This window comes from Euprymna scolopes, chromosome 10 (genome assembly GCF_053919585.1).
Source record: "Euprymna scolopes isolate OS-2025 chromosome 10, ASM5391958v1, whole genome shotgun sequence".
In the NCBI taxonomy this organism is placed as follows: Eukaryota; Metazoa; Mollusca; class Cephalopoda; order Sepiida; family Sepiolidae; genus Euprymna; species Euprymna scolopes.
The window spans coordinates 18,252,320-18,268,706 of NC_136491.1; the positions used below are offsets into that span (position 1 = coordinate 18,252,320).

Here is a 16,387-nt window from a genome sequence, read left to right on the forward strand (position 1 = left end):
CCAGGTTCTTTTTGCCTGCTGATAAACTCACTTGAATGAAAAATTGCTGTGTTAACTAGGCTTTACTATTAGCATGCCACATAACCTGTAGCTTTTCTTTCAACACCTTATGGGATTTAAAGGCTAAGGGATTCTCGGAGTGGTACATCAATAACGGTTTATTTCATTATCATCAGTAGCGTTAACACAAAGGACAAGAATAAACCTATCCTTCATAGGTTTAAGTCTGGGAAGTTCTTTTCTTCAGTAGTGATATAAGTCCTCGTTGGCATTTTTGTCCGCTGATAAATCCATTAGACGGTGATGTTCATAAAAACATTTAAAATGATAGTCATTTAAAACATCAGAGTGACAAGCCACTTGTATACACATGTGCATGAGACAAAGACAGATAGACTGATGGATAGCTTGTCTTGCTACACCAAGCTATACTGTGCATGCTGTTTCCCATTGGGGACAGCACCCAAACATGTCTTTTCTGCTTGAGTCTCAGCAATCAAAAGAGAAAGAAATTTGTTTTGTTGACTTTTTGTAATTATAAATATTTTAGAAATTTTGTGAATTTGAAATTTACCCTATTATCATTGTTCTTAGTTTAAGAACTACACACACACACACATATATATAAAGCGAAAGTGATTTGGTATTTCACGTATACTTCAAGAGATATTTTGATAATGAAGAGTGGGTGACGGTTGAAGCACTATAGGATGTTATACTTATCAAACACTTTGTGTTCTTCTACAGTCATCAAAAACCTATTTCATCCTTCATCATGCTGAGCAAAAGATCAAATATATCTTCAAAAACTATGCATTTGTTATTCTGGTGAATGTGATATTTAAAAACTGACAAATAATCATAGAGAAGAATGGGGACTAAATGATTGAATCTATTTGATAGGGTTTGTTTTGCTGACTGAGTCTTAAAGAAAATAAGAAAAGACTTACCTAAAATTTACAGCGTTTACTGTATTTCTCCAATAGTTTGAGAAAAATCTGTAATATGATTGTTTATAAAAAAAGTATTTCTTACTTGTTCTTGTATAAAATTGATAGCCAAGCGGACGTCATAGTAAACACAGTTTGCAGTTTTATTTGCATTGGTAAATAGTACTTCTGCTTGCATAGTTGTCTGCCCTTGTTTTACCAAGCCATCCTGGGGAAATAAAACAAAAAAAAATATTTTAAAAAATTAGGATAAAATTGTTTATTTTGCAAATTTTCACACACACATTACAGAATCTAATAAGAATGATTGACCACTACTTTGCACGAAAATCAAAGGAATATTCAAACTGTCATGAATCAATTTCATCAACAATACCTTAAAATATATATGAAGTGCCTTCAATAAGTTTCCAGACTTTTTTCGTATGAGTATTTTTATTGATAATATACACATGAAACTAAGTAATCTTCTCCGGCTGCAATGCACTTGTACCGTTCCAACAACTTCTGGAAGTCAACTTTTGGGAGCATGTACATGACCCTCGTCACAGCCTCTTTCATCTCCCTAATTGTCTCATAACAACAGCCTCTAATGTTTTCCTTGAGCTTAGGGAATAACCAAAAGTCACAGGGAGCAAGGTTTGCACTAGAGAAAAGGTGAGGAACTGTTTTGATGCCCATCTTGGTCAAATAGTCTGATCTTCTGAGCACCCTTGAGACAAAGTTTGCACATCTCCAGTTCCTCACAAATAATTGTGTGTACAGTTCCCACACTGACTTTAAACTGTGCATTTATCGTCTCTATAGACACATGATGGTCCTTATTCATGAAATTCTTTATTTAGCCAAACAACTCTGGTGTTCTGACTTCCTTACTTCTCCCAAACCTTTCATTTTCCCTCACAGACTCTCTGCCTTCCTTAAATCTCTTATGCCATTCAAAAACTGATGCTCAATTCATGCAAGATAGTCTAAAAGCAGTCTGAAGCATTCCATATGTTTCTGTGGCAATTTTTTCCAAGTTTAAAACAGAATTTTAATGCATATCATTCTTTTATAGTGATCTCACATCCAGATTGCATTTTTGTATTTCACCAGTTGTGACAATCAGGATTTAGTAGGGTGTATTGCCATTCCTGCTGTAGATGTTCATTTGAACCTAAAATCATAAAAATTGGTCAGTTATCTGATAAGATATATAGCAATAACATACTGAATTTCAAGAGTTTATGACAATTTTAAATGCCTGTACAAAAAAGTCTGGAAACTTATTGAAGGCACCTTGAAAGCGTATATGTTTGTAGAAGTAAAAACAATTTTTAAATACAAAAAAAATGTTTGTCAATGTCTCATATTAGAAAAATCCACAACTTAATTTCGCAAAAATCCCATGCATTCCAACAGAACCATGCAGAAAGGCCCAGCTAAAACTTGCTATTTTCTGCAGAAGTAGACCAGCTTGTTTCTGAGAGGAGTTAGACACAAGATCAGTTTTTAAAATCCAGTTTCCCCAAAAGGGGCATTCAGGATTGGGATACAAATTTTTAAGTACCTCAGTCTAGAAGGACCTCCTCTTCACTGACAAAGGACAAAACAGCTACTACACTTTGATTATGCCAGATGAAAAATTTAGGAAGGTTGGTGTGACAATTCAGTTTCTATTTCTTGTGTATATTTGCATTTTCCAAAGAAATAATCCGATAAAATGTTTTGTCTACATTTTTTTTTCTTATCTACATCTGTTTTCAAGGTCTTTTTTTTATGAAAGAAAAATAGTTTAGAAAGAAATATTACAATTTAATCATATTTAATTAGCAAGTTTTAAACTTTTTTTGTACAATCATAGGGGGAGGCATCATTGAGTGGTTCAAACTATCTCTCATCAATCTAAAGTTTGCTTTTAATGGTCATAAAAAGAAAAACAAAAGCTCACTTTAAACTTCTCCAGCAGATTATAACATGACTTTATCTATCTACTTGATTTTGCAAATTCATACAGTTTTTCATTGTTTTATATAAAGGGATAATCACTTATTACCAAGACTAAAAGCCATTCAATGATAAAGATTAACGAGATTGTTAATTGAGTGATATGGAGAGAAAAAAAAACAATGGGTGAAATGGCCAGAATTTGATAAATCAAGGGGATAGCTTGACAATTCACTAATTCTTTCTTGAATGAGCTACTTGCACATGAAGGTTACCAATATCCATAATGAAAGTGCTGCTATGGAACCAACAAATCAGTAAGAAGTTCATAGATGTTGTCAGATATTAAAAAAAAAGTAATAAACTTACCTTGATCCATCCTGAAAATACTTTGTGGCCAAGTCTTGGTGCCCACCTTAAAGTGTGCAAGATATAACCAGTTCCCATCTCCAATTGACCAGATTCTAACATCTGCAGATATTCAACTGAAGGTGGCAGACAAGCCAAAAGACGCCAGCAGATGATAAAATGGTAATTCATTATGGATGCATCCTGAATTGGAAACAAAATTTGTAAAAAAATCATTTCATAGAGAAAATTTGCATATATTGCTCAAATTATAAAGCAAGTATAAAAAGAAACAGTAATTATGCAGAATACTGTGTTAGCATCAGTATATTTTATTTCAAACAAGTTATGTAAACCGCTGAAAGGTGCCAAATGAAATCTTCATGTGTTTTTTGGTTTTTTTTTAAATATAAAAGATGGCCAATATTTCAAACGCTTTGGTAATTTCAATGAAAAAAAAAGTTCTTGCACAGTTTATGGACCATGTTGAAATAGCATTATGTAGAAAGCCATTCTTAACATGTGAAGGGGGTTTTAACTATTCTATGCTTTCGCCTCACAAATAAACAAAAGATCCTATAAAATAATTTGATAAACGAAAAATACTGTTTGCCAACTGTCAGCCATTTCCAGTGGTTTACAGGACCTGTCCAGAATATGCTAATGATAACAGAGTTCATATTCTGCATAAAGTACCAAAGAAACTGATAAATGTAATAAAAGTTTGCCTTTTTTCCCCCCAAATATCTTATTTTGATTGTGTCACTTTAAACATAATTAAATGATTTGGGAGGGGAAAAAAACGCCGATGAATACAATTATTTTTTTTAAATCGATTCATTAAATTTCATAATCGCCACTAATAATTTTCCTAAAAAAAATTATTTACTGTCAAAATAATTAAATGAATAATATTTTACCAATAAAGTCAGTTTGTCAAGCCGAGTGTCACATTTGGAACCAGCCATCAAGAGCCCAACGCAAGCATCATACAGCTTGTTGTAGTCGATTATTTCAGAACTTGATAGTAGAAAACTGCAAGCCTGAAAATTCACAGAATTCAGCCATGTGAAAACCAACATTTGGTAAACAATAACAATCATGAATAGTGTTTGAAATTTAAAAAGAAATACAAAAATGTTTCGTTTTTAAAATGAAGATTGAAAAATGGATATCTGGATTTTTTTTTTTTCCTAAAAGAAAAAAATCCACAAATGTCAACCTGTGGACAATTTTTTTAATCTTCATTAAATTATCGAGATTTTAACAAAATTGCTAAAAGCATTTTGGATAATTTTGATTTGAAATAAAATTTCACAATCTACAAAAATTTAAATTTAACACTAAAATATAAAATTATATCTGAACAAAAATGTACTTACCAAACCATCTACTTTGGGTGTGTCTTGTGTGTTCAATTCTGTCGGACCCAGATTGTAAAATCGGGGATAGAAAATACCAACTGAAAAAAAAAAACGAATGAGGAATAAATAACCATGTACAATATACGAAAGACACTGAGCGTGTGTGTGTAATTGTTTAAACGTTGCATCCTTTATGAAAAAGACAGCGAGTAATAGCAAGCATCCCACAAAGTGTTCATATGGAATCAACATTTCAATTTTGAAAATCGATTTTATTTTACAATTTTCATGCATGTGTATACAACTATTGAAATACAATTTCAGTGGTTATATACACAACATTTCAATCTTTGTACTTTCCCCACATTCTTCAGATGCTTTTTGTCATAGTAACTTTCAAGAATTAGTACATCTAATAGGCTACAGCAATCTCTTAAATAGTCCAAGTTAATAGATGAATGCATGGCGAACTAATAATTAAGAAATGGCAGATGACCAAATAACCAGAATTAAAAGTAATAATCCACCACTATATAATAATAAAGTGCAATGTATATTTATTTGAATGAATATATATAAATAAAGGTATTATCGTTTTATAAGTGGTGAACTTTAAAATTGACAACTATTTTCTTTAATTGCAGATTTGGTAACTATCAGTTAATTTGACTTCAGCTTGGTTTGGCTATTCATCATGAAAAGACTGACACCGAGAAATGTTCACAAATTGTGCAAATTTACAATCAATTTACTGAGAAAACATTTGATGAACAAATAATTTCACACAATGGCTTGTCAACTGGCTACCTTGTTTGTACAACTCCAATAGATTATTTTCTTCGAGAATATGTTAAGTCCCATGTCTACAACATTCGACATGTTATTGTCTGAATATAGTCTTATTTAATGTGTAGTCTGTGAAAATTGAGCCTATAGATTATGCCATATAGGCATGAAATTGTATTCACATTATAAATGCCAAAACTTAATCTTTGGAATAAACAACATTTATATAACAGATATTTTTCTGTGATTTATTTTAATTTAAAGTTTGCTGCCTATTAAAAAAATAAATAAATAAAAAACTATATATATATATATATATAGATAGACAGATATGTTTTTTTTTCTTTCTGTAAATATAATTATATCTTGGTACAATGTGCAGACCATTTCGATCATTAGTGATCTCATCAGGCAAGAAAAAATTTTAAATTAAAAATTTTCAGAACTTTTTTAATTTTAGAGGAAAAAAATACTTTACCATGTCTAGCATGTGGCATGGTTTAATGTTAATGAAGAACATCAAACAATGCCTCATGCTAGATATGGTAAAATATTTTTCTCCTCTAAAATTAAAAAAATTTCAGAATTTTTTTAATTTTAAACATTTTTATTGTCTGATGAGATCAATAATGATCAAAATGTTCTGCATATCGGAGCAAGATATGAGTATCTTTACATACAGAAAATAAAAATTTATAAATTTTCTCTTTCATTAAGCACTATCAACGACTCTTGTTGGAATTCAATGATTCCAATCTTTTGAATATTTTAAACCTGGAATAAATACATATATATATATATATATATATATATATATATACTCTTCTCTTACTTGTGTACTGAATTTATCCTACTTTATATTTTTTTAATCTAAATGTTTTCAATCAGAACTTTACTGTAAGTTTTTTTAAACTAAATTTTTTAAAAAGTTTTTGAACATTTTTTATATTTTTATAAATTTAAAAAAATATATTTTCTTATATATTGTTTTATATATTTTTTAGCCTGTTTTTGCCCTTTTCTCTTATCCTGATCATATCACCACCCTCACTAGAAATGAACTTTTTTCCAATTCTAATCTCAAAAAATGTTTCCCCGTTTCTAACCAATGTTTTCAAAGTCGGTATTATCTTTTTACTTTTACATTTATTATTATATAGCTTTAGTCTTCATAAAATATACTAAAAATATATATACTTATATGACTGTACATTCTTCATAAAAAATGTTTTGCCAATGTTTGCATTAATATTCATTTTAAAAAATTTTTTACTTTACAGTTTGAGATGTTTTCTATTTTCTATATTTTAACTTCCTGAATTGGACATTATTTTATATAAATATTAGTATGAATGTTGACAAAGCATAATTTTTTTTTCAGCATTTCTGACAGGGACTATACACTAGTTAGAAAATGAGCATAAACAATGCAATATGAGTAAAAATAAAAATCAAACTAAAAGCATTAAGTTTATAAACACAAAATACCTAGTATACAGAAGCATTACATGAGATTTTTAAATAAAGCTTGCCTTGTTCAATCTCTGGAAGAAAAAAAAAGAATTGATAGATCCAAGATATTTCTTTTAAAGGCAGCATCAAACATAGATGAAGCAGTCTACCACAATGGATTAATCACAGGTTCAATCCAAAATTTTCAAACAAAAGACACCTGAAGAAACTATACAACCATGATAACAAGACAAACTTTATCTTTTCCATCTTTTTTCTTAATCATTTCATAAAGATTTTAGTAACACTAGAGAATAATAGCCAGTTGTTAGTTTCAGTCAACAGCTTTGTGAGTTGAGTGACGTGCACAAGATACAAAGGATTTGAAATGTCATCCTCACTTTCTGTTGCCTCCTGTGGGGTGAGATTTTTGCGGAAATTTCCCTCTACATCTCTACAGGGGAAAAATTGGCTAGCTCTTGGTAGACTGGTTTCTCGTTCTCCTGCTTGACCCAATGTATGTACAGTAAAAAGATTCCATTGAACCTGTGCAAAAAGAAAAAAGAAAATTTAATATTTCAAAAGAAAACTCTTCAAAAATAAAGAAAATAAGTTTTTAAATAGGAAATTCATTGACCCATACTTACTGTTGTATAATGAAAAATGCATTTTACATTTTCTTTATAAGAAAAGTTCCTTTTTTTTAAACTACACTAGTTTACAAAGAAATTTAGGCAAGCACAAAAATACCTGTTTTTACCAAATTTGGGGGGGGGGGGTGAAATCAAATTTGAAATCCGTTCTTTCTCATCACCTCTCATTTTGTGCATATACGGTACATAAAAGTGTACATGAATTCAGGGTTAATTTTAATATTGTGAGACTTCCGGCTTATTTTTTAGTTATTATGCACTAAATATAAGTGATAGCATTACATTACATTTTATATATATATATATATATATATATATATATATCAAGATGGATTTGGGCAGTTAAGGCCGCAGGTTTCAATCCACACTCAGTAGTGCTCTAGCAGTCATTGGGAGATTTTGTCTCGCTTGCAGGTGGCACTAGAGGTTGGTGTCCCTAAAGTATCGTGTTACACATCTTTTGGGTTGCTCAAATGCACATTTTATTGTCTTGCATATGATTTAGTTTTACTTTGTTATATTTTCAGATTCTCCAATGGCTTCAAGGACACTAAAATGTCGAGGATGCCTCAACAAGGCTAATTCTTTCTGCTACGTGTATGGAGACTTCACAACAGTTGCACATCGTCGAACCATCACTTCTCTCCTCAGAACTGTCTACTTTCACTATTTTGACTGTAAAATTGGTGATCAGGACAAGTCTTGGTCTCCACACATCTGTTGTAAACCCTGATTCAATGCACTAACTGTATGGTTTAATGGCAAGAAAGCAGCTTTTAACTTTGCAGTCCTGATGGTTTGGAGAGATCTGCGAAACCATGCACATGATTGTTATTTTTGTTTAACTAATATAACTGGTTTCAATGCATCTTCTAGAAAAAAGATCAAATATCGCAACCATCTTTGTCGAACCTAAGATCTGAGAAGTGCTGATTTTGAGGAGCTTCTTAACTTAAAGGAAAGGAACTGAGAGCATGGGAAGCATTAAAGTCAGTCTGTAGTGGATTCCTTAGTAACACACGTGTACCAGATTACCAAGCCTGTGTTGAGAAGTTGCTAAAGTCTTCTGAGGATATGGAGATTCATTTTCTCCGTTCACACTTCAATTTCTTCCCGCCAAACCCTGAAGCAGTGAGTGATAAGCATGAAGAAAGATTCCACCAAGACATTATGAAGATGGAGAGCAACTACCAAGGCAAATGGAAGCCCAGCTTGATGGGAGACTTCTGCTGGATACTCTTGAGTGACATCCCGGAGGCAAAATACACCAGATCTTCTAATAAAACACACTTTTGACTGTCTGTGGTATTTTGAATTGTGTAATTGTGTCATCCAAGTATATTGATTCAATCAGTGTTCTTTATCTATCCTGATTTATCTGTCATAAGCTGCTGCAACTTTTGACTCTTGAAATATTCACATATATTCTCTGTTTATACTAAAATAAAACTATTTAAAATCCAGAAAACTAGATGATAGAGCAAAACTATTTATAAATTTGAATTCAGCACATCCAAATTAAAAAACAACTATCCCCATTCTTGCCTCAAAAATTTATTTTTGTAAACCAGTGTTATTTATTAGAAAATTTTTTTTTTTTCTAATAAATAATTAAAAAAAGGAACTTTTTCTAATAACTAAAAAAAAGGAACTTTTTCTAATAACTAAAAAAAAGGAACTAATAACTAAAAAAAAGGAACTAATAACTAAAAAAAAGGAACGTTTTTTTTAGTTATTAGAAAAAGTTCCTTTTTTTTAGTTATTAGAAAAGTTCTTTTTTTAGTTATTAGAAAAGTTCTTTTTTTAGTTATTAGAAAAGTTCTTATTTTAGTTATTAGAAAAGTTCTTATTTTAGTTATTAGAAAAGTTCTTTTTTTAGTTATTAGAAAAGTTCTTTTTTTAGTTATTAGAAAAGTTCTTATTTTAGTTATTAGAAAAGTTCTTTTTTTAGTTATTAGAAAAGTTCTTTTTTTAGTTATTAGAAAAGTTCTTTTTTTAGTTATTAGAAAAGTTCTTTTTTTAGTTATTAGAAAAGTTCTTTTTTTAGTTATTAGAAAAGTTCTTTTTTTAGTTATTAGAAAAGTTCTTTTTTTAGTTATTAGAAAAGTTCTTTTTTTAGTTATTAGAAAAGTTCTTTTTTTAGTTATTAGAAAAGTTCTTTTTTTAGTTATTAGAAAAGTTCTTTTTTTAGTTATTAGAAAAGTTCTTTTTTTAGTTATTAGAAAAGTTCTTTTTTTAGTTATTAGAAAAGTTCTTTTTTTAGTTATTAGAAAAGTTCTTTTTTTAGTTATTAGAAAAGTTCTTTTTTTAGTTATTAGAAAAGTTCTTTTTTTAGTTATTAGAAAAGTTCTTTTTTTAGTTATTAGAAAAGTTCTTTTTTTAGTTATTAGAAAAGTTCTTTTTTTAGTTATTAGAAAAGTTCTTTTTTAATTATTTATTAGAAAAGTTCTTTTTTTTAGTTATTAGAAAAGTTCTTTTTTAATTATTTATTAGAAAAGTTCTTTTTTAATTATTTATTAGAAAAGTTCTTTTTTAATTATTTATTAGAAAAGTTCTTTTTTTTAGTTATTAGAAAAGTTCTTTTTTAATTATTTATTAGAAAAGTTCTTTTTTAATTATTTATTAGAAAAGTTCTTTTTTAATTATTTATTAGAAAAGTTCTTTTTTAATTATTTATTAGAAAAGTTCTTTTTTAATTATTTATTAGAAAAGTTCTTTTTTAATTATTTATTAGAAAAGTTATTTTTTTTAATTATTTATTAGAATAGTTATTTTTTTAAATTATTTATTAGAATAGTTATTTTTTTAAATTATTTATTAGAATAGTTATTTTTTTAAATTATTTATTAGAATAGTTATTTTTTTAAATTATTTATTAGAAAAGTTCTTTTTAATTATTTATTAGAAAAGTTAGTTGGTCAATAAATTTTAAGTCATTTTCACACCTTATAAACTGATGAGAGGAAGGAACTCTGTTGCTCTTTAGAAATTGATTGATATACTGCAGATGCAGACAATTATTTTTGGCACATAACAAAAATATCCCAAACCCTCAATCTTGAGGAGCCTACATTTGAGATATATGCATTTATACTCTTATAAATTGAAATGATCAATCAATATGAAAAACTCATTTTGATTGTTTTATTAATGAAATATCTACTTATTTGGTTTGCAATAAATAGTAAAATGATGTCATTGTTCTTGAATACTATTACTGTTAATTCAAAGAAGGTTCTCTAGTTTATTTTTTAAATGTGCCAACAAATGTACTTTAAAATATAATACATTTTTTAAATGTATCAAGAGTGATCTTCAGTGATTCTCTGTCTTCACTGTCAATTTCAGGTTATGTATCTTATCGGCTCGGACAGCAACCCCAATCTGACTCAACAAGTGTCAGGCCACCTACTTGAAAGCTCTGTGCTACAAACATCAACACTACAACATGTTTTTAAACAATAAGATCCAACCTTTCTTATTGAGACATCTTACTAAAATATTAGGTTGAGAAGAAAGTTCTTGTGGAATTTTTAATTTTGATTTCAAATAAGTTTTCATGATAATACTTTTACTTTATATATCGTTTTAAAGAGCATTTTTCGCTCTATTGAATCGTTTAAATTATAATCGATTGAAAACAATTGTCTTCTTTTTAGAACGTTGAATACAAGATGGAAAAAAAACTAATTTGCACAATTTTCTTATTTTAATTCAACACAATGAATGAAGAAATTTTGTGGTGGCAACAAGAGTCTTGAAGATAAGCATAGTGGTCGGCCATTGGATGTTGATCAATAAAGAGCCTTAGTCAAAGTCAATCCACACACAACTACTTGAGAACTTCCTTCTGAATTAGACGTAACATATATGATTTCCAACCATTTGAGTAATTGTAAAGCCAAAAATAACTTGATAACTGAATGCCTCACGAATTGAACAAAAAAACTAAAAGAAATGCAGTTATAAAATGTCATCTTCCTTTTTTTCTACAAAAACAACCCGTTTCTCAACCGTGTTGATACTTATGATGAAAAGAGAGTACTTTATGACAACTGACAATGCCCAGCTTAGTGGTTAGACGCCAACAAAGCTCCACGACAATTCCCAAAGCCAAAGTTGTACCAAAAGAAGGTCATGCTGACTGTTTAGTGGTCTCCAATGGGTCTCATCCATTAGTTTTTTGAACACTCGCGAAACTATTACAGTTGAAAAGTATTGTCAACAACTGGATGAAATGCATCAGAAACTTCGACACGCAGCATTAGTCAACAGAAAAGGCCCAATTTTCCATCGCACATTGCTAATTCTGATGGTGTTTACTTCTATCAATAAAATTTTGTTTGAGCTGAGATATTGTTATCTGAATTTAAAAGTTAACAACCATAAGAATTTTCTTGTCATCTGATACATTAAATATGGATAAAAAAGAAAATTTAAACGGTAGCTCCATTTAAGGAGTCCCTCCACGATTTTATTAGATTAAGGGATTCAAAAGATCATAATATATTCGTGATCATAATGTATATCTTATAACAAAGAGAAAAGGTATATAAAAATATAAATTGAAAAAGAGAATATTCTTACTTGATCAATTAAGACGGATGGTGGATCATAAAAGAAATGGACCAAGTAGTCAAAAACCAATAGCAGCCGTGATAATGGTAAGGGAACTGAACCAACAAGTTTGCTGAAAAAAAAAAATTATCTTTTTAAGTAAAAAGAAATGAAAAACAATAACAAACAATAGATTATTTTGGATCAACATTTCATAAAAACATAATTTGAGGAATAGAAGTCAATTGGGGGGAGGGGGGAATACTTTGAACAATATATGCAAATTTTCTTTACAAAAATCATAATTTTTTGAAACTATAAAGCTATTATAGAAAACTAGACTACCCATGACATGTTGGTTCAGTATGTTATATTAGCTATGGAATTCATGTATGAGCGTGACACTTGTGATGTAAAGAAAATAGTTTTTTGTGACATAACAGAAACATTTCTATGAAAGTATATTAAAATGAAAAAAGAATATAGATAGATTTATAAGTCATTCTGTTTATAATTGTTTATTTTTGAAAAAAAAAAACTTACAGCCATTGAATTATAAATGGTTTGCCATACTTATAGGTAAATGTGCACTGAACAGATACCATAATACTTAAAATTAATTCAAATTTTGATATATCTTTTAATTTAAATGCAAAAAAAAAACAAAAAAACAATTGGGACGCTGAAATCGTACACAGTAAAACAATGTTTTATTGTCGCGTAAATCGCCATTGTAAAAGGTTCTGATGGTTGTCAACGGGTTAAAGTAGATTTATTTGTAAGAAAATTGCGTTAAAATAACTTAAACGTAATATGGAAATGAACGATGTAAAAAAAAAAAAAAAGCAGAAAGTATTAACAATTGTTTATTTGGATAATTTAAACGTGAAAAAAAAATTGGGACGTTGAAAATGTACACAGTAAAACGATACATTTTATTGTCGCATTAATTATTTAGTATAATATAGATTGTATATATGAAACAGGTCGATGATTATACATATTATTTGTAATCTCATTTTGCGTTTGCTTCCCATATCTTGAAGTTTTTTTATTCAATAAATTTAAGATATTCGCTTTTCTAAGGATGTCCGTTTGTTCGAACAAAACCAGTCCAGTGATTTGTGTTTATTTGTTTATGCTGTTATGAGTTTATGTACGCAAGCACAACCGGAAGTCGTAAACAAGATGTTGGGTTACAACACCCGTTACAAGGTCATTGGAGTTTTATAATTATATAGATTAAGTATCAAATTCTCCCAAACCCTACCCCCCCCAAAAAAAAAAATATCAAGAAAGAAAGAAAGGATGAGTATCGCGACAATGAAAAAGGTTAACAAACCTTTGTTCCATCTGTGAAATTTCAATAATATGTTCTCCTAATTGCAGAAGGAGAGACTTTTTCTGCATTAAAGGCAAACTATGGAAAAGGAAGAGTAAAACTTGTAGGTGCTCAACATTGATATCTGTAAAAAACAATAAAATAAAAAAATTGCTGTTATTTAATAAAATGTAAAGCAACAGAAAATAAACAGACATTTTGTAATTTGATTACCCAGCTCCAGACTAATATCACAATTCCAAGATAAGATACAATAAACTGGATATTTTGAAGAGCCAAAAGATTTGACAAACTTTAAATCTTTATATTAATGCAGTCTGAAATTAGATTACCAGGATAATCATTACTATTAATGATTTTTCTTATACTTTCTTCAATTCCAAATAAATTCTGTTGCATAAATAAGAATTGCTGCATCAAGGTATGAATCAGATCTAACTTCCGTCTTAAATTCCAATTTAGGTAAAACTTTTGAATATAGGTTTTCAATAAACACTAATTAGGATTCCCCTCCATCCCAACAATCTTGGTCTCTCAATAAAATAATTTGAAAAGGAGAGATAATTCCTCTTTCTAACTTTTATAGTGGAATTTAAATTTCATGAAGTGATTTTTTTTAAATATCAAAGCTTGAGGAAAAAGTTGCAAAAATTGTTAATGTATCTAGCATAAACACCTGCCTTAGGCATCGAGTTAAATAATAAAGAATAATAGTAGAAAAAAACTTTCTGTTACTGCAAAAAGTCAAAGAACTCATCCTGAAGATTCCATCAATTTTTCTATACAGAATGTTGCTAAAACTAAACTTAATATCTGTACACAACATTAATTTAACAAAAATATCTCTTGAAAAATTGACCATGGACAGTAGGTATAAAGTTGTCATAGATGTTGATATAGTTACAAATGATCTCCTTTAACAATATATTTGTCAAAATATTGACACATAAATTATCACCTCATATGAAGGATCAACAAACCAGAAAAAAAAAAAAAAAAAAAAAAAAAAAAATCGAAAATACAATGAAATATAAAAATCATGCACAAATCGCAAAATCTCTGGGAGCCATTGGGCCAAAGAAGTGGATCTTGCACATAGAAATATATTAACTTGTACACATAACTTTATGGGAATAGAGATTTTGAAAAACTGAAGAGATAGTTACAAAAAAGCTTACCTTCAAATTGGTCCACTTTGTTATCGAACGTTAGGATGGCTTGTTTCAGAGTCAGGGTAAAACGATTCCAGATGTTAATTACCTCTGCCTCTGTAACACTCTTAATTGCTTTGATGTTGAGCTCACGTTCTTTCTGTTGACGCAGAAGAATTACCTCTGCCAGAACAGCAAGAGTCCGTGAATATACAGTCATTGGCCACGGTTCAGAACTGACTGGACTGACACCAAGATTGAGCAAAAGACAATCCTAAAAACAAAGAAAAAGGAGTGAAAAGTGGCAATTCAATCAAAAGAAACATTGCATGAGCAAAGATACTAGGAAGATGCAGTTGTTCGATGTGCATGTTTAACAATGAACATGCTATGAGGAGTTTTCAAAAATAAAAGAATATAAACTTATATTTTAATTTAAACACAGAAAAAATTAAAAGTATTAAATTAATAATGAATTTCCAACTTTCACATAAATGTTTCAGCATTAATACATGACAGCATATGAAACGGACATTAAAATAAATATGATAAAGATGTAAAAGGAAAATAAAACAATACCAAAACGTAATGGTTTCGACTTTAGCTAGTGTGCAATGTTTCTATTAAACTCTGAAGATCAATTCATTATTTATGTGGACAAAATGAACTCACACACATTCAATGTCAGAATCCTTTAGAAAATGATGTCAAGTCTAATCAAATGGAGATACAAAGAGATGGTAATGCTAATAAGACAAAGTTCTTTCCCTTTAACAATTATAAGAAACATTTTCAAGCACCAATTCTCACAGCTATTAGCACAAATTAATAATTTATTTTAAATTAATTTTATTTCATTTACAGCTATTAGCTGTATTTCTCACAGCACAAATCTTTTCATTCAAACTCCTTGGTCTAACATTCACGGGCAACATGAATAGGAACAAATACATAGAAGGTTGCTGCAAAGAAGATGGACTCTACCAGACTAATAAAACTCCTGAAATCTGTGAGTATTCTATCTCTATACAAACTCATCATTCATGCATGCATAAAATATTGCTGTCACATCTGGACTAGAGCATCAACTACTAGTCTTTCTCTCAGACAGGATCTAAAAAAAAAAAGGCCATTAATTTAATAGGTCCCATACTGTCTACCAAGCTTCAACCCTTGTCCTATCATTGCAATATTGCATTGCTTGTTTTACAAGTACTTTAATGGAATGCGTCCCAATGAACTTGTGATGCTAGTGTGCCCTTGACATAACTATGCCAGATTAACCCAACCATTTAACTGTAGAGGTCCCCAGATGCTGAAAAAAAAAACTTTATTCTAATAGTTTTTTTCCCCCTCAAAACAAACCTGCTGAAATTTAAATGTGATGTGAACAGAAATTTAAATGTGATGTGAACAGATATCGCCCAACTCCCTACTAAGGATTCACAGTAGCCCCTTACAACATCGTGACAATGTGCCTTGTTTGGCTTGAATGAAAAAAAAAAAAAAAATCAATCAATCATTGTCTACTCTTGTTAACCCTATCAAAACCAGAATTTCTGGAAACGCCTGCCATTTTGACCAGTTGAGTAGGTTCGGGTGGCTGGAGCAGTCCTGGAAAACGTGCATTCAAAATTGCCCCACAATAACTGCATAATTTTAAAATGCAGATTTTTCAGATACTCTGGGTTAGAGTTAATTAACAAAAATGAATATGTTACCATCTTTTGGCAAAAAGATCATGAATTTGGTGGAAAACTTACTTGTAAAGAATCCGAAAGTGAACTTGTGGCAACCAAACTGTGATTGAACTTGGCTAAAGCAACTGAGAGTTCCTCATATGTACGATCTGAAA

The 16,387-nt window shown here is 29.8% G+C and overlaps 1 protein-coding gene across 7 annotated transcripts in view; it reads right to left on the reverse strand.

Moving 5' to 3' along the window:
• LOC145285823 (E3 ubiquitin-protein ligase UBR4-like) overlaps positions 1-16,387 on the reverse strand; it is a 350,597-nt gene that overhangs the window by 271,214 nt on the left and 62,996 nt on the right. For all 7 annotated transcript variants that reach the window (XM_080134243.1, XM_080134245.1, XM_080134244.1 and 4 more), the window contains exons 15-23: positions 16,296-16,381; positions 14,560-14,806; positions 13,382-13,505; positions 12,070-12,172; positions 7,231-7,375; positions 4,610-4,689; positions 4,148-4,270; positions 3,249-3,431; positions 1,036-1,158 (exon numbers count right to left, since the gene is read on the reverse strand). In XM_080134243.1, the coding sequence (XP_079990369.1) occupies positions 1,036-1,158; positions 3,249-3,431; positions 4,148-4,270; positions 4,610-4,689; positions 7,231-7,375; positions 12,070-12,172; positions 13,382-13,505; positions 14,560-14,806; positions 16,296-16,381 (1,214 nt within the window). The remainder of the gene's footprint in view (positions 1-1,035; positions 1,159-3,248; positions 3,432-4,147; positions 4,271-4,609; positions 4,690-7,230; positions 7,376-12,069; positions 12,173-13,381; positions 13,506-14,559; positions 14,807-16,295; positions 16,382-16,387) is intronic.